Raw genomic sequence first — 24,076 nt, 5'->3', positions numbered from 1 at the left:
TTTGGACTCAGCGTTGTTTCGGGCTTTAATAAGCAGAATGCATTTCAAACAATACTTTTGGGTTTTTTTTTTGAAGCAAGGAAGGTCGGAATTTACAAGGGTGACATGTTTAGCAAAAAAACAATTAGACATTATATATATATATATATATATATATATATATATATATATATATATATATATATAGTTACACGCAAACTGCTCGGAGGTTTATGGTTAAAGGGTTAATGGGGATTTTAGTGTTCAATTGGAGGCTGATAAAACTTGTTTTCCTTTTTAAAACATCCATGCAATTTCCCATAGCAGCCCTTCCATTAACAGCAACTCAATTAGGAACAGGACATGCGCCCAGAACAGGAGAGAGGCCGAAAGTGCTGCCGTAGGGTGTAGTGTTCTGTAGGGTGATCTGCGCAGCTGCGATGCGAGTGAATGAAGGGGTGAATGAAGGGGTGAGATGGACCGGTAATTTAATCACGTGGTAAGCAAGCGGAAGACAGTACAGGTAATACATGATATCAATTCCACTACAGCAGCATAAAACATGGACAGCCTAAAAGCAGTCAGCCTTCCAGCGCCAGACGCCGGCACCGTATTACTGAGCTACACGCTAACTGCCCCCTGGCACGGCTAGAGCATTACATACACACGCCAGAATGCTGCAGCCTCGTCTGCTTTGGGTAAAAAGAAATATTTTTTATACACAACATTACTAAAATAGCTTAAAGTGGCTCAAACACCTTTATTATGTAACTAATGGTATCTTTGGGAAGACCACTACCATCACCCACAGCCAGGCAAGGATACGCATCGCTAGGATTTGCAGTCTGTGTGCACGGATTGCGTAACTCTGATCTATTCAGTTCCGTGTCTAAGTATTGCTTTTATCAAAGGGTTCCATATGTTTTTCTTATTAGTGTCATAAAAATAGATTTTATCCAACGCGAGAAAAATAAAATCCTCGCCAACGGACCGCAGCCATTTTTTCTGACTTTGTCTTAGCGTTGTCGAGATAACTGATATTTCAGGGTTACGCATTAGGAAGTCTGCCGAGCATTTAATATTACGAGCCGGTGAAACATTCACCTGCGTAGAGGGACGGCTTGCAGAAACCGGGACAGGCCAGGCGTATGAGATGTTCCATGCGCAAGCAGCACAAAACCTCTCGCATACCAGTTTTAACAAACTATTAAACTAGCGATAATGAAATGTCAGTTTTTGGGGAGAAGATAGTATTTTGGCAGTGGGTTAGCGTGTGTATAGGCCACGTAACTGTGGCGTGCTGTAGCAATGTGCATTATAACGCATGATTTAAAGAGAATGCTTTACGGTTAAAGGAGCCACGTGCATTTTAGTGGATCCCTGATAAAAGTAAATGCCCCTTCTAATAGTTCTATGCCTTACGGCAGGGGGGAAGGAGGTGGATCAACATCAGCTATGGGGGGAATTTCTGTAAAGGGCGTGTATTTAATAGACACATTGATTGTTTAGGTATACACATTCCTGCTAGACCCAATGCATATATGGCTCCTACCCCAACAGAGGTCAAAATACACAATGTTAGAATGGGTTCCTGCTATACGTTGAAATATGATGTAATATTTGTATGAAAGAGCAGGCAGTCAGTTACTTGGCTGTAAACTCAAGTTGTGTTCAAATTCCAGTTCAGTGAAGATGCAGCTTTCTACACCCCTGCATTAAAAGCATTGTAAAAACACATAGAATGTGAGAGAGAGGGGGAGAGAGAGAGGAGGGTGGGAGAGAGAGAGGAGGGTGGGAGAGAGAGAGAGGAGGGTGGGAGAGAGAGAGAGGAGGGTGGGAGAGAGAGAGAGGAGGGTGGGAGAGAGAGGGGCACTCACTGCTGGATGAGGGTACAATCTAAAATTCCACCAAACATGGAGTAATAAAAAAAATCAAGTATATTAATATGAAAAATGAAAATAAGGGTTAAAATGTCAGTGGCATCCATCCTGTAATACAAGCACAAGTAGGCTCCCACCGTCCAAGGGTACGTCCTAACACACTGTAAGACCACCTAAGCTCGAAAACGAGTAGTGACTGATCCGGACAAGGGAATTTCATCAAAAGCAAGCTGAACGAGCAAATATTTTGCATTTAAGATTGTTTCTGCAATAATAGAAAGATTTGGCAAAGACATTCATGTTTACCATTGTGATTTCCTGCAATGCATGGCAGAAGGGTGTTTCGCAGGCCCATCAGAACAAAATGAGGTATAATGAGGTATAAAACAAATTATATGAATAAATCAAAGCAATCATCCTACTGAAGCCATATTTACCCTCGAGACGTCTAACTATACAACCAGTTATTTCAGCATAAATTCTGCACCTCTGTCTGAATACCCTGTTCCAGTTCCGGGGGCTACCTGCCCTGTATATCACTAGTTTTCCCAGTGTATCACTTTAAACACCCAAAGCCCACCTGCTTCCAGACACTCAGAAAAGCAGCCAACATAAGCTGCAATAATTTTGGACCCAATCAGGAGGAGGAGACAGAAATCTCAATGCCAAAGTAAAAAAAAAATGCAACCTGAGATGGAAGAAAAAAACATGATAATCTATTAAAAATGTTTGTGTGTTTACATAAAGCACATACACACAAAAATGTAAAAAACAAAAAGATGGCCTAAGACCCCTTTATGGGCTCTTCCCAACGCTGAGGTTACGCTCCCCTTCTATACGCATGCCAGTGCATCTCTGTGCGAGAGGGCAGTAATTTATGGTGCTATAATTCATCGTACTGGGGTAGGATTTAAAACATGCCTTCCAATTTCATTCTCATTAGCTACCTCTGCACCACATCGCTGATCTCCTGCACGCAGGACAGTAAGTTAAGTACAGGGTTTGATCCCTGGGAAGAAGCAGAGGAGCCTCCTGCCCCCCCACCAGCTGAAGACACCTGCAGCTCCTGCAAACTGACCTCCAGCCGGCTGACCGCCTCACGGAAAGCAAATTTGTTCCGTGTCTGGGGAATGGAGTCCACGTATCCTGTGCAGTAGTCCAGAAGCTGGTGACCAGTGTCCACAAGCTGGCTGTTGGGTTGGGGTAAAGACAGGGCATTTGATAACAATCCAGCACATTGCAGTAAGGCCTCTTTGCTTATTTTCTCTGGAGGGACCTTTTCAATTGGCTGCTTTGGCTTCCTTAGTGCTCCCCTGCCACCTCCTGCCGCTCCGTTTGAGAGCTTTCCTGTAGGAGCAACAGGAGGAGGTGGAGGTAACAAAGGCCGCGCAGGCCTGGCCGTCCGTTCAGGTCCTTGTAGTGTAGGTGCAGATGCGTCGCTATCCTCAGGGGGTGGAGGAGGGAGAACTCGCAGATTTGGGGGAGGTGGTGGGGCACACTTTGGCTTCAGGCGTCTGTGAGAGGGGCGATCTCTCTCTGAACTAGATGGTGCTGCATGTTCCTGAAGCAATTTGAAGGTATGACCAAGGGAGTCCATGCCGACCAGCTGCACCTCTGCAGATGGGTTTCTGGGAGAAGGGGAGATAAGAACGGGCACTTTATGGTTGTGGGCTGCTGCAGGAAAGGAGGAGGTGGCGCCTGATATGTGTTTGCTGGGTGATGACCTCTCATCTGCAACTGTTCGTAGACCACCATTTCTCTCACTACCTCCGGTTCGTGGAAGCATCTTGGGCTTTACCCTGTCCCTAGATGGCTGGGAAGGTGCTGACTCTAGTGCAGTCCTGTGGACGTTCTGCTGATTCTCATCTGGCTGTGATGAAACAGACGCAGTCCGATCTAGTTGGACTTTAGTCCTGTGGCAGTTTCTGGGCAGTGTCATTGACAATCTATCCTGCTCAGACACAACAGGATTCATGGAAGATGTGGAATTAGACCTGGGGAAAGGTTTAGGTTGCTCCTCACCACTGCCTGATTTTCCTGTTCGTAGTCCAAATGTTTTCTTGATGAGACGTGGTGTGAAGAAACCAGTCCACCCCCCACTGACCGGTGCTATGGCCTCTTCTCCTGAAAAACTACGCTGAGATAAGCCCCCATAACACTTATGGGAGCCTGGAGAAGCTGGGGAATCTAAACTTTCAAGCGGCTGGAAAGAAGATAGCTCTCCAGTCAGCTCTGGTCTTTTGTGAGGTTGGTTTTCCATCTCACGGAAGGAGCTGCTGCGTTTAGGTGGCTGCGGGGCACTCTTTTTCTTCATAAATGAACTGAAGAAACCTCCTTTACGGTCCCGTGTGAATGTTGTTTCCTTGGTGTCACCCAATAGGCTGCTGGGCGATTTATCCCTCTGTTTACGAGGTAAAGCAGGGGACCCGCTGGCAACAGGAGATCCACGAAGTCCTCCTTATGGTAAAAGTAAAAACAGTTTAGTAAAGCAACCCCGTACCGCAATGAACAAAACAGCACAACAGAACACAAAATCTTGATTCAACTTGGTAGCACATTTTATCAAACACAGGCGGTATTACCGTTCTAGTAAAACTCTTAAGACAAAATAGAAATAATGGTTTCAGTACACCAATAAGAACCCGATTAGGTGATATCAGGCGCCAATTACCTGGTGTAGTACTAGAGGTTGAGTTATCAGACGAGTCCCCTGTGCCTTCAATGTTCTCTTTATTCTCGGCTTTCTTCTTCAAAGTGCGTGATTTGGAGGGAAGCATGGGGAGGCGAGTCTGGTAGGACACACCTGAAGAGGAGGCAGCTGTGCGACCAAGTTCCTCTGCTACCTCTGCAGGAGGAGTGACATGGTCAGTAAAGCGATCTGTGCACGAGTGCAGTTAAAGAAATGGAAGACACATGACCAGGTGTTCCTTGCATCAGCTCACAGAAATGCAAACAAACAAACCTATAAAGAGCTCACCTTCATTAATGTTGGAGTCATGGAACATGGTCTCAAAAGCTTGGTGAGTCTCTGAGAAGGATGGCCTCTCTGCAGGGTTCCACTGCCAACCTGGTGGAAAGAAACGCAGAAAGGAGAATGAGACAACAGTAAGTGGAACTATCCTTCACGTCCAGCGCTCTATTAGATAATGGTGAAGAACATCTTGGTACTCACATGCACGCATTAGCTCGTAGACCTTTGGAGGACAGCCCTCAGGCTGCTCCATGCGATAACCCTTCTCCAACAAATCATATACTTGTGACAGGTCAATGCCGGGATATGGCGACATGCCGTAGGTTGCAATTTCCCACAGCAACACACCAAAAGCTGCAACAAATGGAAAACTAGTCATTAGAACCAAATTTTAGTTTTGGCACAAAGCATTGCAGTCATTAATTTATAAGAAAGGCTTAAAGTGACAGACAACGATAAACAGGGGCGGACGGGCTCCAAAATGCTAAAAAAATGGACCAGCCCACTTCCGGGAGAGAAAAGAAGCCTCCGGGAATTTAAGGGAGAGAGTGAGAGGATGAGGGATGGATTGAGTAAGAGAGGCAAAGAGTGAGGAGATAAGGGAGTTAGAGAGGGACTGAGTATGTATGTGTTTACATGAGTGCATATGTACGTTAGAGAACGTCAAATAGTTTTATTGCAGAAAAGTGTCGACTTTTATAGCGAAGCATTACAAGTAATGTAGCAACCCGAAAAATGTGGTATAAAATCACAGGGCGTAGTAAATAATGCAGGAAAATAGTTTTACCATTTATAAACACATTCCTGCACAGCTGTCAGTTCTCAAGCCCATAGCTGGATATCAGTGACGCTCCTCACATCACAAATCCTAATCCTGCACACTGCTGGTGTCCCAAACAGCTGGGGAGGACTGTTTTTATTTTTAACTTTAGTCTAATTGCTTTAGACCCCACAGAAAATTGGGGGGAAAAGCCAGCTAAACACCCTCCTGCATCGTAGGATGGAGACAATTTTACAACCATCTGCAGTACTGACTCACACTGTATGCCTACCCTTTGTTACCCTGACGTTTGATGCGTATTGATTACGTTTTTAAATAGTATTAAAATCGACCCATACGGAAAAGAACAAATATTGAATTTAATTTGTGCATATTTCTTGCCCATATATACTCTCTTACCCCAGACGTCAGATTTAATAGAGAAGGTGTTATATGCAAGGCTCTCGGGAGCAGTCCATTTAATAGGGAACTTTGCGCCAGCGTGAGCAGTGTACGTATCTCCAGTCATAAGGCGACTTAGTCCAAAATCTGCCACTTTTACCACATGATTTTCCCCCACCAAGCAGTTCCTAGCAGCCAGATCCCTAAAAAGAGATGACAATCAATTTCACAACTTGTCATAACAAGGAATCCTCCAAATTAAGAGCGCATATGAAGGAACATTGAACATCTCAGGCCTGAACAGTCCCAACACACACTGGATCACAAAGGTCTTGGGGAAATAATATGCCTTGTTTTATGGGGGCAATCACCATCTCATTCTCCAAAATCACACTGCCCTGATTGCGCTTTCATTTGCTTACAGTCATTCATCGGTCTAACGTGACCAGGAAAACAGAGGCCAAGCTCACCGGTGGATGAAGTTCTTTCTCTCCAGATACTCCATGGCAGAGGAGATTTGTGTGGCCATATAAAGCAGCACCACAGCAGTCACTTCTTCCCTGTTACACTCTCGCAGATAGTCTAGCAAGTTTCCAAAGTGCATGTATTCTGTAACAATGTAAAACGGTGGCTCCAATGTGCAGACACCTACGGGATAGAAGGAATGGAAAGGAGTGGATTAGTTTGCTCGTCTCCTGAATGCATTTAATATATACTTTTTGCTTCAGCTTGCATACCAAGCAGCTGGACCAGGTTTGGATGTTTGATCTCTTTCATAACAGCTGCCTCCTTGAGAAATTCCTCCACCTCCATTGTGTCTTCCTGCAAAAGAACAAAAACGATGACATGCAATCATCCGAAGATCATCATCCCTCAGATGAGCGTCATTCAGCTTTTCATACGCTGCATAATATCACAAGGAGTTTATTCACCCAACATAGGGTTGTGCTTTTAACTCTTGTCACTATTCATTAAAAGGGCCAAACACATGCAAGTTTGTCTGAAAGGATGAGTTGGCCCTGCATAATCCAATTCAAAAGGAGACTGATTTAACTACACGTTATGCAGGGCCAACCAACCTCTTCCTATTGTAGAAGTTCACTGGGTTTGACAACATTAAATCATTTTTACCAATATAATTTGGAATTTGCTAGAGGGCCACCATTTGGACGGCAGCGCTGTCAATTGTGAACCTGAGAGCATCTTCCTTTCAGTCTTGTTAATCAGTGTCGTGCCAAAGCGTAACATTCACATAAACTCTCTGAATGATATAAAATATTTCTGTACAGAGTATTCCTGTCCAAATGACAACAGTCATATTTGTAATACCCCCATTTAGCCTGAATCCCCCCAAATGATCTGTTGTGTAACACTGATTTATTAGTAACCATGGCCCATTCAGCCAACCGATTTTCTATTTAAAGTAGAAGAATCCCTTACAAATATGTAATGAAAATTCCATGGAAGGTTATATAGAGAATATAAAGAAAGAGATGTCAACCTATATTTTTGATGTATTCTAAACATAAAATACAATAATCACTATACACTGCAGTGTAACCGTATTGTCATCTTACCTTTAGTGTTTTGACAGCTACCGTGAGGTTGTATTTCTTCCAAACCCCCACATACACTTCTCCGTACTGTCCCCCTCCTAACTTGTGCTTCATGGTAATATCTGTGCGTTCCATTTCCCACTTGTCATGGATGGGGGACACTCCGTAAACTGTGGGCTTATTGCACTTGGGTGCTGGGTAGTGTAAGATAGTAACGAGCCCATCGGCCACAGTGGAGTGATGGTGGACTAGCTCAGCCAGCGTATTGAAACGGCTTTCAGCGGTGACATAGACCTGAGCGGAAGAAAGCCATGTCAGTCAAGTCAAATCCTTTTCCTCATTAGCCTAAACGTCATGCAATTCTATTATGGATATCTTTTCACATAAGCAGCATTTTTTTTTTAAACCATAACACAGAGACAGGGTTATTTTAATACAAAGTCAGTATTTCTATTTAAAATGCAAAAACAAAGCCAAAATATGTACTTGGCTAATAAACGCAAACCAAACATGGGATTTTTGATTAAGAAATTCTGATCCCTAGAAGTCAGCGATCCTGGACAGTCCGGGGACAATGTCATCAGAAATCTACTTGCGTAATGACATCATCTTACACACAGCTAAAAGATTGGGCAGAGGTACAAGGCACTGCTAAGAAATGGTAGCTACCACACACAGAGACTTCCTCACCTTGCCATCAGAGGCTGTATTGATGCGATAGTGGTAGACGCGGCCCTCATAACGCAGGGAGATGGAAAGTTGCCCGGGACTGCTTTCGCTCTCGCGCACCAGAAAGCTGCCGTTGATAAGGCTGCTAAGTAGGTACTCTGCAGCGCTGCGAGACACCGGCCCGTGGTACCACGAGTGCTTCTCCAGGCTGTTGACAGGGGTGATGTAATTACTGGGCACCCAGCCCTGGCCATTCTTAGAAAGAACTTCGCACCATTCCCCATTCTGGTTGTAGCAAAGCACACGCAACTTCTCTCCTGTGAGGTAACAAGTATGCAATTCAACATTTAAATATTACATGAAATATTAAATACAATACAAGTAGTACTGCTGATTGGAAGCAGATAGCAAAACAGGGTGTATGCATCATTGATATCAGTATGCATTAGAAGGTCACTCATCCCGACATAGTAAATATAGTGCGATTTATCAAAAGCCTTGGCACCCAATCAACTATGCATCATGCCAGCTTATCCATTCTTGCAGGAGACAGTCACTGTCCCGGCATTTCATAATGAGTAGTAAACACAAGGCGTTTAGATTTAACAAATAAAACCTTTTGTGTACTTTAAAGCCAAGCACTTAAATTATAAAATGCATCATAGTAGACAAGCGCCAGGTTTGTAATCGCAAAATAGAAATAAAATGGCCTTACTATAAACAAGCAAGGCAGGATAATATTTCTCACCCGAAGTCCATGCATTCAAATGAACCATTACAGCATAGCCTAATATCACAGTATCACCCCGAGCTAAATTCTGTTAAAGTCCTGCGGTTGATTTTCTCATGACCAGTAATCAACAGGACAAGTTCTTATTTCCCCTCCTATGGATTCAATTCACATAAAGTGATGAAGATTTAAACATGGAAAGGGTCAGAAGATACCTTGTGATGATTCGCCCATCTAATCCCATCTTCATTACACACACACAAACCTTTGGTGATGCTAAGGGTGTTGTCCCCGCTGGCCACAAAGTCATACAGGGCAAGAAAGAGGTTGGGGTCACTCTCTGTGGCTCCAAGCAGGTTCTCCTTGGAGCTCCAGCGGATAGCATCATTGAGGGCTTGCGATTCCAAGTCACCTCCGTAAGGACGGTGCAAAGCTTCTGGGAGAAAACAGAAGGCAAGGATTAAATGACACAAACTTATTCAGGGCTTGCAGTCTAAAGCTGCCATCATGCTCATTTGCGAAACACAATTTTAATTATCCAGTCCACTCTGGCTGATGGTCATAGAAGTTATAGCCCACAGGAGCCAGATTGCGTAGCCCCTTCATATGCATAAAGACATGTAAAGATTAACAACTATAGTCCTCTGAGCAATATTGTAACTTATCACAAAGTAATTCAATGTGAACAGAATGTCACTTAAAACACATGAACAATTCGATTAGCCTTCCATAAGTGTTTTGCAGGGGGTTCTTAGCCATTAGAATTAAGAGGGTTTAAATCTAACTGCTGCCTAAATCTAGGGTTAAACTTTTGCAGCCCTTAATCCCGTTGACTGACAGATGACTGAGAAATGTCCTGCAGTTAACTCAGGCACTCAAAAGGACTAAGGAGAACATGCCCGATGCTTATGAGATTACTCCATGTGCCTTACCAAGAAGGCACAGATGCTGCGGGCGCAACACATAGTGTTCTATGTATATTAGAGAGGGGGTGTTTTTAATCCATGCTCGTACATGCTTCAGATAATAGCTATTGTGACCCATTTCTATAACTTCAAGAAACAGTCCAGGAATACACATCCCTCAGTACATTATCTGCCACCAAGCCAGGCTGGAGGGACACTAGGGCTCCAGACTGTAAGTCGGGGAATCCCCACCACGCGGATGATTCCTGGAGTTAAAGAATAGACAGACGCCGCGCTGGAGCCAGGGTATCAGACGCAGGTGACAGAAATAAACTACTAGGAAAAGCAGTAAACAAGACCCCAGACTCCTTTACACAACCTCCAGACTATACTTATTCGGAATGACATCACCCATGTCGGGAGCTAAAAACAGATACAGCATGTGTCATTCTCCAAAATAATCAAGACGTTCTAGATTTCAATGAGCCAGACAACTCCTTTGGAATCCGAGCCTTTCCAGATAACAGCATGGCCACCATTCCAACACTCACAGTAGCCGTCAGCATTATAATATACAGGGCACAAAAACTAAGAACTATGCCAGAAAATGCATCAGTTAGACTCCCCCCTCCGTGTACACGTTGGATTAATATAACCGCCTCAAATGACTTCTAGAAATTCTATAATAAAAAAATAATTAACAAGATCTTTAGCCATGGCTCCTTGCGTTTCTCTGCAGGCACGTAACTCTCGACATCTCTACAAACCTAATACTTCCAAGTGTATGGGGGATCGAGTGGGCTTCTAAGGCATTATCTTTTATGTACGCAGCGCTGCTTCGGTACATACATTCATTCAAAAGGTACAACAAAACCAGAATTCACTAGAATAGAAGATAACCCGGCTTGTAAGCTTACAACCTAGCAGAGAAAAAATATAACCAACATACATCAAACCAATACACTGTGCTCAGAACACAATATGATTACGGCTATGTTGAAACCTTATAACATTAAGATTACGCTCCCATGACCTTCCCGAGTCACTCAACACCCCTAAAACTGTACCTGAGCCGAGGAACTCATTGCGTCCGGGGTCTCTGGCCCGTAATTGTGTGCGGATCATGTGTTCTTTGCCATTAAAGCTTCCAACAGACCCCAAGACAGGGCCAAGTAGCATGACCAACGTGGACGCAGGACAGCCAGCTGTGTGGCACGCACCAGATCTGCACCCACTGGGGAGAACGAGGAGGAGGCATGGCAGAGGAATTTCTAGGGCGGGCCAGGGGGGGCAGGTGGAGCCAGACGCAAAAGTTCGGAGTCAAGTTTCAAGTAGTGGCTTGTACCACCAGCTGGTGTATATTGATGTGCGTTGGGAGGGTTTCTGAATCAACAGGAGCACAGAAAAGTGATTAAAATCATCCCGTGGAAGCCAAACAAGACATAATGGGCGCTTACAGATACACCGGTGCGGTGAGTTTTATCAAGTGATAAAAAGCAGAACAAAAACAGGGCAAAGCCAACAGAGTTTAAGGTCTTCATTCTCAATTTATCTAGGGTTATTTAATTATGTTGCGCTACAAGATGTATTATCGATTTATAAAGAGCTAAAAAAAAAAAAGTGTAAAAATAAAACTAAACAGCAGAATTATACATACACAGTACTATACAAAAGTTCAGTCAGTACAAAAAAAATGCTGTAAAGTAGGAATGCTATCAAAACGCAACGTGAGCGAACAGAAGAATATTCTAAATCAAATCAATATTTGGAGCGAACATCAAAAATATTGAATTGGTTTAGATTTTTCTCCTGTTCACTATTGTTGTATTTTGCTAAATAATAAACTATTAACACGTCTAGTTTTGAAAGCATTCTAATTTTACAGCATTTTTTCATACCTGCCTAAAACTTTTGCACGCTATTACATTAGTGTGTCATATCTATATATATATAGATAGATAGATAGATATATCTATATCTATATATATATAGATATATATATACACAAACACACACACATATTCACATATGAAAATTAGGCTACTAATGTAATTGTCAGACACTTATTAGCAGTGGCCAGAACCCTTCATAGAGCGTGCTTCCGAGATGTTGCCACTTTATGTTGCCGCAGACACATTTGCCACATTGTGACAAAATGCAAATGAGCTAGGACAAAAAAAAAACGGACCTCACCGCTAACTCCCCCCTAGTTATTATTAGGGGTAATTTAGTCAGGAGCAGACATGGGGCAAGGGCGTCAGAACTGTCAAGACTTTGCTGGGCTGAATAAATTAACCCTTCTGCACGTAAGTGTGACTGTCAGGAATGGGAACATCTTGTTTTTGGGCCATCCGCAGCGCTGTACAATTTATATATGTGGGGATTAACAATACATAACGCAAATACACTTACACATTCAGGACGGTACAGGGTTATGACATCTCACACTCTCCTTACCAGACAATATTTTCCATTCTGTTTTCCCTCTTACACAGTCTGGATGCAGATTTATTATTCCATCCCAGGCTTATACTAATCTGATATGGTAAAGAACTATCAGGAGTGCACAACACCAGTCTGCAAGGGCTGCAAACAGGCAGCAATTTTTGGTAAATTAAAATACATTAAGAAAAGTTGTATTTTTTTTTTATTTAGGAAACACAGAATTCTTGGCCCCGTTTGTGACTCTTGAGGACTGAAGCTGCACACTCCTGTTATATATGATGAGACGGCAGGTACTAATTAAAGAGTATTTTTGCCCGACACGTGCTACTTTGTTATCTATACAAAGAGAGGGAAAGGTTTGGTTGGTGGCGCTCGGTGTTCCGGTGGGCAGTTATTTTGGAAGCCGGAGGAGTGATGCTTGGAAACGTTTCCGAGGACTTCCAGGCCCGGCTGTCAATCCCGTAAGCACCGCAGATCCCTCACCATTTGTCTGCTAGTACAGCAGAAGCTGGCCACATTTCCGGAAGAGACAGAGAACAGCTGGCTTGGCACCACGGAGTAGGAAACCTGCGCATGCCGCTACTCTCTATTGCTCGGACTCCTGGCTTAGCACCAGCCAGCTGTCACTGGGCACATAGGCATGGAACAGCTGGGTAACACTGCAGCCATCATGGCAAGTAGGAGAAAATCCTGTACTACCAGCCACAAAGTGAAGGAAGATATCACACTCCGTTAAACACAGAAGGATAAGGAGCCAAAAAGGGACGTTCTTCTAAAAGAAACAAACTAGGAGTTAGATGACAGCAGTAAAGACTTCTGCGGCATTAATCCTTGATTGGTCCAGTACAATACCTATAATGCTTATCGAGTATCGTAAAAAAATAGGTTTATGTGATGTCTACAGCTGGCTTAGCATTTCAGTACCTTCCTTTACAACAGCTGGAGAGATATCTGTTCTCCAACACGTGTCATATTAAACAACATTATGACCCATGGGAGACGTGTTCGAGGGCTGTGCAGCACGTGATGTCTCGTACCCTAAGAGATGTTAGCAAGTTAGAAGCACAGGCCAGCAAACTCAACAGAACATTCTGTACTCGTAACATTTTATAGGCTTGTTAAAAATGATATAACCATCACATGGAGAAACCCATGTGGTTTTGAACAGGTCTATTATGAGCATCCAAATACTGTACATGTTAGTCCGAGACCACGTCAGGCAGGTGTCAATGCCACAGCATGCCTGCATCTACACGCACATACCTAATAGCTTGTTCCAATATGGCCGAGTAATACTATAGTTAGAGAGCGAGTGAGGGTAAGGGGAAGGCTGATGAAGGAATTGGTTTGCAGGGAACGTTAGAAGGTAACAATTGTAAGCTTAAGACATGACACGGGTACGGACCAAAGCTAACTAATAAAAGGTCGTCCATATTGGATTCTCACACTATAGTGATGTCAAAAGAGTAGAGGTTGTAACATTTTAACTTGTTATCCAACATGTAGAATAGAGAATGAATGTAATAATAATGCAAGCGGCAGCCATCGTATAAGTGTACACACCCTATATAGTTCTCTCAGCTAAAGAATGCAGTGAAAACGTTAATGAGTTACACTAAGTATTAGTAAAGCATGGGAGCGGCAGGCACTCGATGGAAGGAATCACACGCATGTTGCGTTATCAGACGCACGCGGTGACTGGGGCTCAAACTCGCATGGAATGCATGAGCTGTACATGCACCCAGTGAAGTGGCTGGCAAGCGGCCATGAAGAGTTTAAGGGTTGCCATGACAACGAGAGACTCCTACGATCACAACACGGGCAGTCCCTTACATGTCAGTAATTTCTTTTTGATGTTTGGCAAACCATGATCCAGTCTAATCCGATATCCGCCACCCACCGCAATACAGAAGATAACGCTCTGCTGCGCACACGGGTAACAATGCATCATGATCATCACAGTCACGCTTATGGATTTTCTTCTCCTCTGCCGCCTAATCTCTGTAACTTTTAAAGCACAACGTGGAAGCAGCAACCCTTTGTCTCCGAAGACCTCCCTTTCCCTTGGTTCTTGCGTGGAATTGCATTGCACCGATGAATACGATCACTCGGTTTCCCATCCTCACAAAAGACAGCTGAGAAACATGAGCTGTAGGAAAGTCCTGCGTACGGATCGAGTGTCTGGAGACTAGCAGACTGTCCAATACTTGAAGAAAATTAGCAGTGATATATGGTGCAACATGCCGGTTAACACAAACCATCACCGACTCCACTGCCAAAGCCATCAATCTATGCAAACCATGTACGAAATCCCGTAGTGCTGGCTTTATGATCGCTTAGGTCATTAAAAACAACTAAATGTTTCAAATGTTGTGATACATAGTAAAATCCTGATGTATTAGAGAAATCAACCCCAGACAGCTGAGATGGGATTTTCCTCTTTGGGAATTAATCTCTCCCGTATACATATTCCAGCAGTTTTATGCATCATTCACACTAGTGGGGTGACCTTTTACAGGATCACTAAGAGTGACCGTGGATCCCTGGGTATTTACAGAATGCAGGGAATCTGTACATTAGGTCCCATAGGTGTGTAACTAAAAACTCTCTCATTCACAGCTATGCAGACCAGAACGGAATATTGTTAAACATACAATTACATTTAAGCAGAGGTTCCATCGCAACAAAACATCACCACAGAGCTAATAGAGACTTAGTGGGGTAAGAAGACTGCAATCTTTGGTACATTGCAGTCTTTCCACCACTTCCATTACCAATGCACACGTAGCTTCCACTTTATCTTTTAGCCGCAGAGGCCGACAGCGCTCTCCTGCCAGTAAGCCCAAAAAGCCATTACATCCCACTTAGACTCTTTGTACATAGTCGAAAGTCTCTTAAACTGAAATTGCGGTTTCCATGCCTGGTATTTTGAGCTCTCACATGAAATATTAATTATCTGAACCACAGAACACTATAGTGATGCATGTTAAAAATAACTTGGTTACAATTAGGCATGAGCTGGCCATGGGGCTAATGCCCACTGGGCCAGGGTCCATTTCCCAACTGCAGAAAACACTAGCCTTTTTAAAATTATGTATAAAAGTGGCTATTAATATTAGCACACAGACACTAATCACAGATTATCAGCAGCATCTCCCATGTAGCCCGCACAGTGCTGGACTATAACAACCCACAACGGAAGCCCATACTACCTTCACTTAACATATTGTTCAATGTTATATTTTATTCATGCCTAGAGTGAAAAGGTTATAGGGGATGTATGCATTATTAAACAGAAATCATATGTTTTACTGTTTTACTATTCTGTGTGGTTATCCAATCTATTACAAATTGTATATTGCTGTTTAACTTGGTATTTTGTACTTTTTTCTGCCACTCTATTTCTGTACATCACGGAATATGTTTAGTGTAATAGTTGTATTATTAGTAACAGCTGTAATTAGGGAGGGAGGGGAGGATGACATAAGGACGGGTTGGTGCTGTGATGTCACACTGGGGGCTGTAAAGATAGCCAATGGAGAAGGAGATTGCGCAACGTTTGCACTTTCTATGAGCGCATGAACCGTGCGACATCTAAGCTAAAATACAAAGGCTGCTGGGAGATTGCAACCCTACAGGGTCCCTCTGCTGTCATACGGAAACGAACAAAAAAAAAACCCCAAAAGGCATACCTGCAGCAGTAGTGTTCACGGACTGGACAGGGAAGAGTTTGCCCAAGCTGGCTCTATCTAGGGTTATAAGATTAGCGCGCCACATAGGGCTCATGCATGTACGCTCCCACTGCGTATCCCACGTGCAGATATGTCCAGTAATGATACCAGCGGTAAGGACTCTATGCCACTCGCCCAGATACCTGCTAGGTTACAAGGACAGGCAAAGAAGAAGGGGTTAACCCCAAATGATGGCGGCTCACATCGCCAAATAGACCATTATACTGATTCACTTCCCTATTGTAGTGTTTTGGTTTAGTGTATTGTAAACCGATATTTTAATATATATATAAAAAGCATACAAAGTGATTGGTGCAACATTTCAAAAGGTGTTTTCAAAGAAGCCATTCCCTGAGGGCAGACGAGGAATACGTTCTCTTATAACAAGCTTCAGAATAAGAGGAAACGGCAACTGCTGCGGCAGGAAAACCCGAACCGTTCGGGAGGATCTGAACACATTAACCATTTCCTTGCAGCTATCAAAACAGCACACAAAACACCACCAAGCATCTCAAGGAAAAGGATTAGCTTCACACACATTGATCTGTGTGGAAAAAAAAAAGGTGACAACCCCTGTCAGGAGTCACAATAAATAATTAACACTACAGACTGCAATCAATGTATCAGAGCGAACACGCGGGGAGAGTGCTCCTCAATCAAGAGATGGTTTTTGGCCAACTACATCTATTTCTGGGGTACAGCTCCCACTATACGGGTTCAACCCCTTCTTTACTTAGGGTATTTTGTATCTGGAAACCTCAGGCTCTTTTTTTTGATAAAAAAATAAAGCTTTCCTTAAGATGTATAGTGCAACATTCAGGATAAATAATACATTCAAATAATGAAAATATTCTGAATATTTCACAATCCATAAACTCACCCAGTTGACCAAAATACATTAATGTCTTGATTTTGCAAATACTCAAAATTTGTGGGTTTAATGGGCTTTAAAGTTACGGGGTACAATCTACATGGTTGCTTGGATGTGTTATGCTTGGACCCTTTGCCCAAGCTTTTTCTTTGGGCCTGGGTCTCTCCCCCTTTCATTTTCCTTTCTGTATCCTTCATGCTTAAATACTGATTTACATTAACGTTATGGGGTACAAAACCGGACATGCCCATTCCATTCTCAAAATGCCCCCACAAAAGTATATATTTATGGAGAGAAGACAACCCAGAGTATTTCACTAGCATCACCTGGGCATCTATGCATCTTATGTATAATTTGAATACATATTGAAGAGCACAATATTTCACACTAGAAATGCCTCCTTTCTGAATCTGCCGAATCCAAAACATTGTGTATTTGATTTAAATCAAGTTCATCTTAAATAGAGAACTGAAATAATAAAAATAAAATCCATCTTGATCCAAAGTGATAACTACACAACAATACAGAAGACTCAGGCAAAGAAACCAACATGTGTGAAATAACTGTAATAACATCCAGTGACAAAAAAACATCTCTTTTGATCACAAGCATCCCCATAGAAACTGTTATCTTGCTACTTTTGTGGTTATTACAATAACTGCAGTGAAATGGTCCAATTTGCTTGGTATGAAAATGTATAAAATATCACCGGTAATTTAACGTCCCTCCATTTCCGAAGCGAGAGGAACCTATTCTATACCTACAGGCAGTTACAATGTTTAGATATGCTGTAACATTTTATAATGCTCTGGCAGGCAACTATCATAATATTATTTATACATGTGCCTACCCGGGACAGTTTCCATGGGGTTCTTCCTTAACTAGGGAACTGTTACAGCTCATCTCAACGATGGAAGGGCTAAGTTGGGCTAACTTCTCCCACAAAAAAGGTCCAGTGCGAATAGGTCAAGTGTTTAAAGCCATCCTACCAACTTAACCATTATATTGGGTCAAGGTAGATCTCCTGCCAGGAGCGGACCCCACAAGGACAAAATATTTAATCTAAATGCAATTAAGGTACAAACCTCTGGCTTAGTAAATATGCCCCTATAATCAGCACTGAATATATTGGCTGAATGGACGACAATGCTCATTAACAGCTTCACTGGATCCGGCTCAGCTTGCCCTGTAGTCTGAACCAATGCTTTGACACATCCAGATCTGTGTAATACATTCATCAATTGTGTATTACAGCCATCGCAAAATCACTGTCATCGAGAGCGAGTTACTCCGGTAAACACCGGAATCTGTCCGCGTCCCTTTAATGTAACTGCTTGAAGACAAATCCATATCAGTTTTCTTCTGGCAGTAGAGTAGATTTTCTTGGAAGGCTATTTGAAATCTAATAGGACATGCAATAAAACAAATCAGACAGACCACAGTTAATCTGGCCCCGTGGCTACGTTTCAACAATAACTGCGTTTTACCGGTGCAATTACCCTATGCTTTCATCTAGAGCTTTGGGGTGGCTGTAAAAGCAGACACCCACCTGGGTTTTTGTTTCTCATCCTGACATCAGAGACACCGGACTTGTTTCAAAGAACCAGTGAATCATTTCCAAAACCGCTGGGTGGAACAGGACAGAAGACAAGAAGAGCACAGGTGACAGTCCTAATCCCATCTCAGCGAAACATGATGTCTTCTATAGTTATCGAATAAAAATATCTGTACAGTACGCAAGGATTAGACCTCGAAAATGAAAGGCTTCTTATGTTTTCTGCCATTGTACAGCACACAGTTCTTTAAGGGTCTAAAAAGGGGGTAAAATACTTCGTATTCTGAATTTGCCAGGTAACTCTGGTGCGTTACTCACCCCCGGGGCAGTCTAAGCGCGGAACCCAAGAGAAGATCACAGAGGAACGTAAACTGCGAAATTAAAGGCTACGGGAATTCCACAGCAATACTCATCAAGCAAATCCATTTTACGCTCCACTTTTACTTTGTAGCTAGCTTTTAAACACAATGCTTGACAGAGAAACATTAAACTTTAAAGGGTGAAGAAAACGCCAGGTTCAGCATGAAATTTAAAATGATATTCAAGTCCTTTGTTATGCTACTCCAACATAACATAAGCTGGAGACAAATGCTGGAAATGATGGGAAGTATGAGTGTGTGTGCACGTATAATATATATATATATAATCAGTCCTTGGTCCCATGTTAGATTTAGAATAGCCATATGTCCCATGCATGTTTACATTTCTGTACTGTAATGTTACTCACTGGATATGTCTCACGCAAAATCATTTGGACACAGGGAAAACGTGCTTAATCATGACAACCGAGACACATTGGCTATTGTGTCAGACATTGTGAACAAAGAAACGCAACTTACCTTCAGCATATGTAATAAAATTTCTACAGTTAAAGTTACAATCCATACATTCAACTTCAGTGCAACGCTAAAGCAGAGGGCTTCATGGTTTTATTAAGCATAATGACGCAGCCAGAGCGGCAGACTTCTGGAAGAAGGGATTAGTCGGCCCCGAGAAAGTCCCTTTAGTTTAACAGGGTGAGCTCAGCCTTTCTTGCCAAAGGTGGTCTCTTGGCCATTTATATGACAATTTCTAAGCTGCACACCAAATAGAAACCATACAAGTCACTAAATATATTAAACTATTTAGCAAATTATGATATAATATACACAACAAAAAGGCAGACCCTGTGCAAGATTTAATATGACATAATAAATTCATCAAAATAATACGGTCAACGCTTGCAAACACCAGCCTTACATAAAAAGACCACCACGAAGGCAACCATAGTGAACGCCACCTGAAAGGAGACTTACTGAGTTGGCTTAGCATCACACAATGTGAACGGGGACGAGGGGGTTCCTGAAAGACAAGCTCAGTCCTTCTCGCAGAAGCAACTAATCAGAGATGAGGTTTTGTAACACATGAAGAAAACAGCGAGTTGAAATGTTGAACTTGCCAGCAAACTGCTAATTTATTGAATACATATTTATACTGGTCTGCAAAGTCACAGCACTCAATCATTGCCTAAGGGCAGTTACTGAGATACATATCGGAGGAGCCTCCTGACTTTAGTGAATAGACCGCGTCAGTCAAGGCTGCTGTTGTAGTAGGTGCTGAAGCGTGAGTGTTCAGTACAGATTTACACGCAGGAACTTAATGCTTTTCTCCTTGAAAATGGGTGAGCGACGAGCAAGCAGTAGTGCCAGGAAACTGCACACACATTGCCTATGAGCTGGTGTGAGGTACCCTGTGGAAACATCAGCTCGCATTTTACCATAAAACGTGCTAATGACATCCGGAGCTAATCAGAGCTTCTAATGCCAAGTAAACAGATTGCGGTATTAGATTATTCCGATCATAACGATGTCCACACAAGATACAACCGAATACTCCGTTCCACCTCAAGCGAAGAATACTGTAAAGCGTCCCCTTACAAGGATTTGTGGGTCATTTTTACTTTATCCCCCTGCAAACGCCCATCTGGCAAATTAATGTCATTGAGTTTAAACGTATTTAAATCTATTTAAAGTTTACCATACGTGTCATTTAAGAACACAATTTCATTCAAAACCTTATTTTGATTGGTTCTTTAAAACCGTTTTGCATCTGCTAAAAATGACAACTCACGTCTTCACATCAGAGACTCTTAGCACAACGTCTAATGTACCTGACGAAATTCTCTAGGTTGTAAGCTTGCGAGCCGAGCTCACTTTACCTAAATGACCGCCAATTCTAGCTTTATCATATCCTTTGACTGTGAGAAGCACTACGTAAATTGCTGCCGTTATATAAAGATAACAATAACATTAATATTCACAACAATAACAAGCAATTGATTCCTCATCACAAAGGCAAAAACTATATATTTTTTAAGACATTGCAGAGACGTGATGATGCCCCGGCACATGGTATATTATGCATGGAGAACCCAGTGTATGATATGCTGCTTTCTGTCTCATACCTGATGCTGTTATTCTAATGGCAGTTATCACAGGGATTTCTCCCTCCTTTGGGACACATATAGACCAGAGATCCATAAGGACTTCTGCGTGTCCACAATACATACCACCGGGTTCCATCCACCCGAGAACATTCCACTTACCGTGCTGAGTGAATATGTTGAATCCAGCTTCTGGGTTGGTCCTGCCGGTCCCCTCCCTCCTGCGGCTCCCTGCTCCCGTTCCTGCAGCCCCAGGGTGGCTGCTCGGTTTGGTCCCGGTTCCTCTGCTTCCCCTTTGTGGTTGTTGAGCTCCGGGTGCCTCACCTCCAACGCGGCCTACCTGCTGGCCCATCCCCGGCCTTTCTTTAGCTGCCTGTCAGCCACTGCAGCAGCAGCCGCCACCGGGATGGCCAAGGCAGGCCGGTCACATCCCTCCCGCAGCCAATACGATTAACTCCGTTTCTTCCACACGGGGATATCGTATGCTTCCCCGGCTTATTCTGCGGGGTTTCCTGTTCCGTCACAGCTGGCCGACAGTTCACAAATCTCGGATTCAAGGGCCCTGATTCCGCGCTTCCACCGCAGCCCAGGCCGCCGCCATCTTAACCAGCGAGAAGCAACACAAAGCAACCAGAGCGCCCCCAATAACCAACAAGAAGTAGAAAGAGCGCCCCCTCCCTGTCTGTACAACGCCCAAACCACAGAATGTCTGCGCGGGTCGCCTGCTGTGGGGCGCTTCTGTGGCACCAGGTTAGCCGGTTATTGGTTTACCTCTATGCGGCCTCTACTCCACTATAACGCCTTACCAGAATTACCTTAATAATACGTTGTCAGAAATCTTTTTCACCAAATATAGTTTTTGTTGGGAGAACTAATTATTGGGGTACAGAACTAAAACACTTGAAGACAGGGGGTTGGCGGGCTTGGGAGACAGCACGGAATGCCTCAGTCTTAATAGCTCAGCCAGACATTCTAATGAAAGTCTATGGAGGGACAGACTTCTTGAGCATTACCATAAAGAATCAGCTCAATGTGGTGGTTGAGCAGAGAAAGTCACCCAAAATATCACGTGAGTGACAGCAACGGCCGTCTCCCGGTCTGCAGATAGAGAAGGAATATTGGGACAAACTTAGTTGAAAATTAATGAATCCTTACCTGCAGGGCCGGCCCAAGATATAATGCCGCCTGGGGTGAAGTTTGAAATGCCGCCGCCGCCCTCCCCTCCCCTCCCCTCCCCTCCCCTCCCCTCCCCTCCCCTCATTATCTACCCTTCCTTTCCCTACCTTCTCATTATCTACCCCCCCTTTGTACTTCACTTACCTTTCAGGAGTCCTGCGGCAAGTCTCCCTGCTCTGCCACGGTGCGCGCTGCTTTACTGCTGAGCGCCGGAAATGACGTCGTATTCAGGCCTTCATCAGTAATAATAATTTACATTATTGTTATTTTACCGTGGTGGACCAGACCAGGCAGCTCCAATGGCTTTCTAAACCTGGTCAGCCTTAAAGCCAGAAGACCAATATTTTTCTCTCGTATGCGCTCGCTATAGTATTATATTTACTTCATAGTTGCCAACAGTCCTGTGATATCCCCAACTGGCTCTGAACCCAACACCCGCATCTACTGATGTCTCTTCACACTGAAAGTACTGTGCAAGCTCCCAAATCCTGGGATTGTCCCTGGACACTGGAAATCGGCAGATTATGGTAATTAATGAAGTGCAAGTTCGGTGTCTTTCAATCTCTTCTTCTCGGCTCCTGAACACTGCGTGCCAGCGATTAATGCTGAGTGCTGGGATGTGACTTCATATCCCTGCACTTAGCAAGGAAGCTGCAGACACAACGAGGCTCCACAGAACATAAAGAATAAAAAAGCAGAGGGAGAAAGGTAAGAGATGGAAAGAAAGGGAGGAGATCATAGTGAGAAAGTGGGGTAGATCACAGTGGAAAACATTGATAGAAGATGAGGAGAAATAGTTTTATTTGCCATCTTCTGCATCTACCTAATTTCTGTCTTCATTTTTAGCTTATGTTTATGTAAGTCCATCATATATAATGATAAACAGCACAGTCCTGTAAAAACTAAAGTACACCCTCTTTGAATTTTATGGTTTTACATATCAGGAGAATTAGGTAAATAAACCTCAGATGAACAACAACACATGACATATTAGTCATGATTTATTCAACAAAAATAAAGCCAAAATGAAGAAGCCATGTGTGGAAAAACTAAGTACACCCTTAATGCTTCCATAGGAATTAAGATGCTAAGTAGCAGATACATGCTGCTGATGAAATGCCTTTGATTAATTGATTATATATATATATATATATATATATATATAGTTAGAGTATCTGGGTATGTTTAAGTGATATAATCACACAAATAATAAACAGGCTGCAGGGTGTCCCTGGAAATGTTTTTCAAATGTTGCCAGCTGTGTTCCTTATGCATTTATATATGTATAAAAACGTTTAATTGGAACATTACCCCCTACAAACATACCGGCACCTACACTAATGCTTATAAAGCAGGACTGAGCACAGTGCAGCCCTGCAGCTGTTGCCGAACCACGAATCTCATGACTCTCCATTAGCGTACGGAAAAGCATGAAGTGATTTATAGCTCACCTGTCACTGTGCTCGTTAATAGTTTACATGGACACATGGAGGGTTTTATATATAGCAAGCAATTTTGGTGTAACGTTTTAGTTGTTATTATCACCATAGCAACCAATGGCAAGTACCTGCGTATTGGACCAATTGTGCAATTCTGATATTTCCAGATGTTTTTGTTTTTAAAGTAATAGATATGTAATAGAGTAATAGATATGAATATAATAGAGAAGATAGTAGAAGATAAATACATAAATATTATAGTTTCTTGGGGCCGGAGGCAAGAAGTGTCAGTAAAGATTTTGTTTGCGCAGTTGTTCATAGAGTATGTGGGGAAAATGTTTACATACCTGTCTTCCTCCTGTGCACCTTCATCCTGTTGTGTATCCCCCAACATTTTTAGTGTCCACTTCGGGACACCTGTGTTGGGGGTGTGGCCAGAGCCAGGTAGAGGATATGGCTGGGCTCAAGGTGCCAGCCCACCATACCCAAAGAGCCACCTTCCGGGGCGCTCAGCTTCAGAGTGTTGCAAGATGGCCCCATGGGTTTCATTGTTCCATGGTTCTATTGATTACACAGCAACCAGGG

At 43.1% G+C, this 24,076-nt stretch overlaps 1 protein-coding gene across 2 annotated transcripts; it reads right to left on the bottom strand.

Annotated features, from left to right (window-relative positions):
• Positions 1-1,771: 1,771 nt before the first annotated feature.
• ABL2 (ABL proto-oncogene 2, non-receptor tyrosine kinase) lies at positions 1,772-21,468 on the bottom strand. 2 transcript variants are annotated; one of them, XM_053469857.1, is made up of 11 exons: positions 21,039-21,468; positions 9,213-9,383; positions 8,239-8,534; positions 7,570-7,842; positions 6,730-6,814; positions 6,463-6,640; positions 6,011-6,195; positions 5,032-5,184; positions 4,837-4,926; positions 4,531-4,704; positions 1,772-4,316 (listed from the first exon to the last, which is right to left on the bottom strand). In XM_053469857.1, the coding sequence occupies exons 1-11, from the start codon at positions 21,226-21,228 to the stop codon at positions 2,803-2,805; spliced, it is 3,309 nt and encodes a 1,102-aa protein (XP_053325832.1). In that variant the 5' UTR covers positions 21,229-21,468; the 3' UTR covers positions 1,772-2,802. The 2 variants fall into 2 exon arrangements, with proteins under 2 accessions (XP_053325832.1, XP_053325833.1); XM_053469858.1 differs by lacking the exon at positions 21,039-21,468 and adding an exon at positions 10,920-11,069.
• Positions 21,469-24,076: the final 2,608 nt, after the last annotated feature.

This window comes from Spea bombifrons, chromosome 6 (assembly GCF_027358695.1).
Source record: "Spea bombifrons isolate aSpeBom1 chromosome 6, aSpeBom1.2.pri, whole genome shotgun sequence".
Lineage (NCBI taxonomy): Eukaryota > Metazoa > Chordata > Amphibia > Anura > Pelobatidae > Spea > Spea bombifrons.
This window is presented reverse-complemented; position numbering and strand designations above follow the sequence as displayed.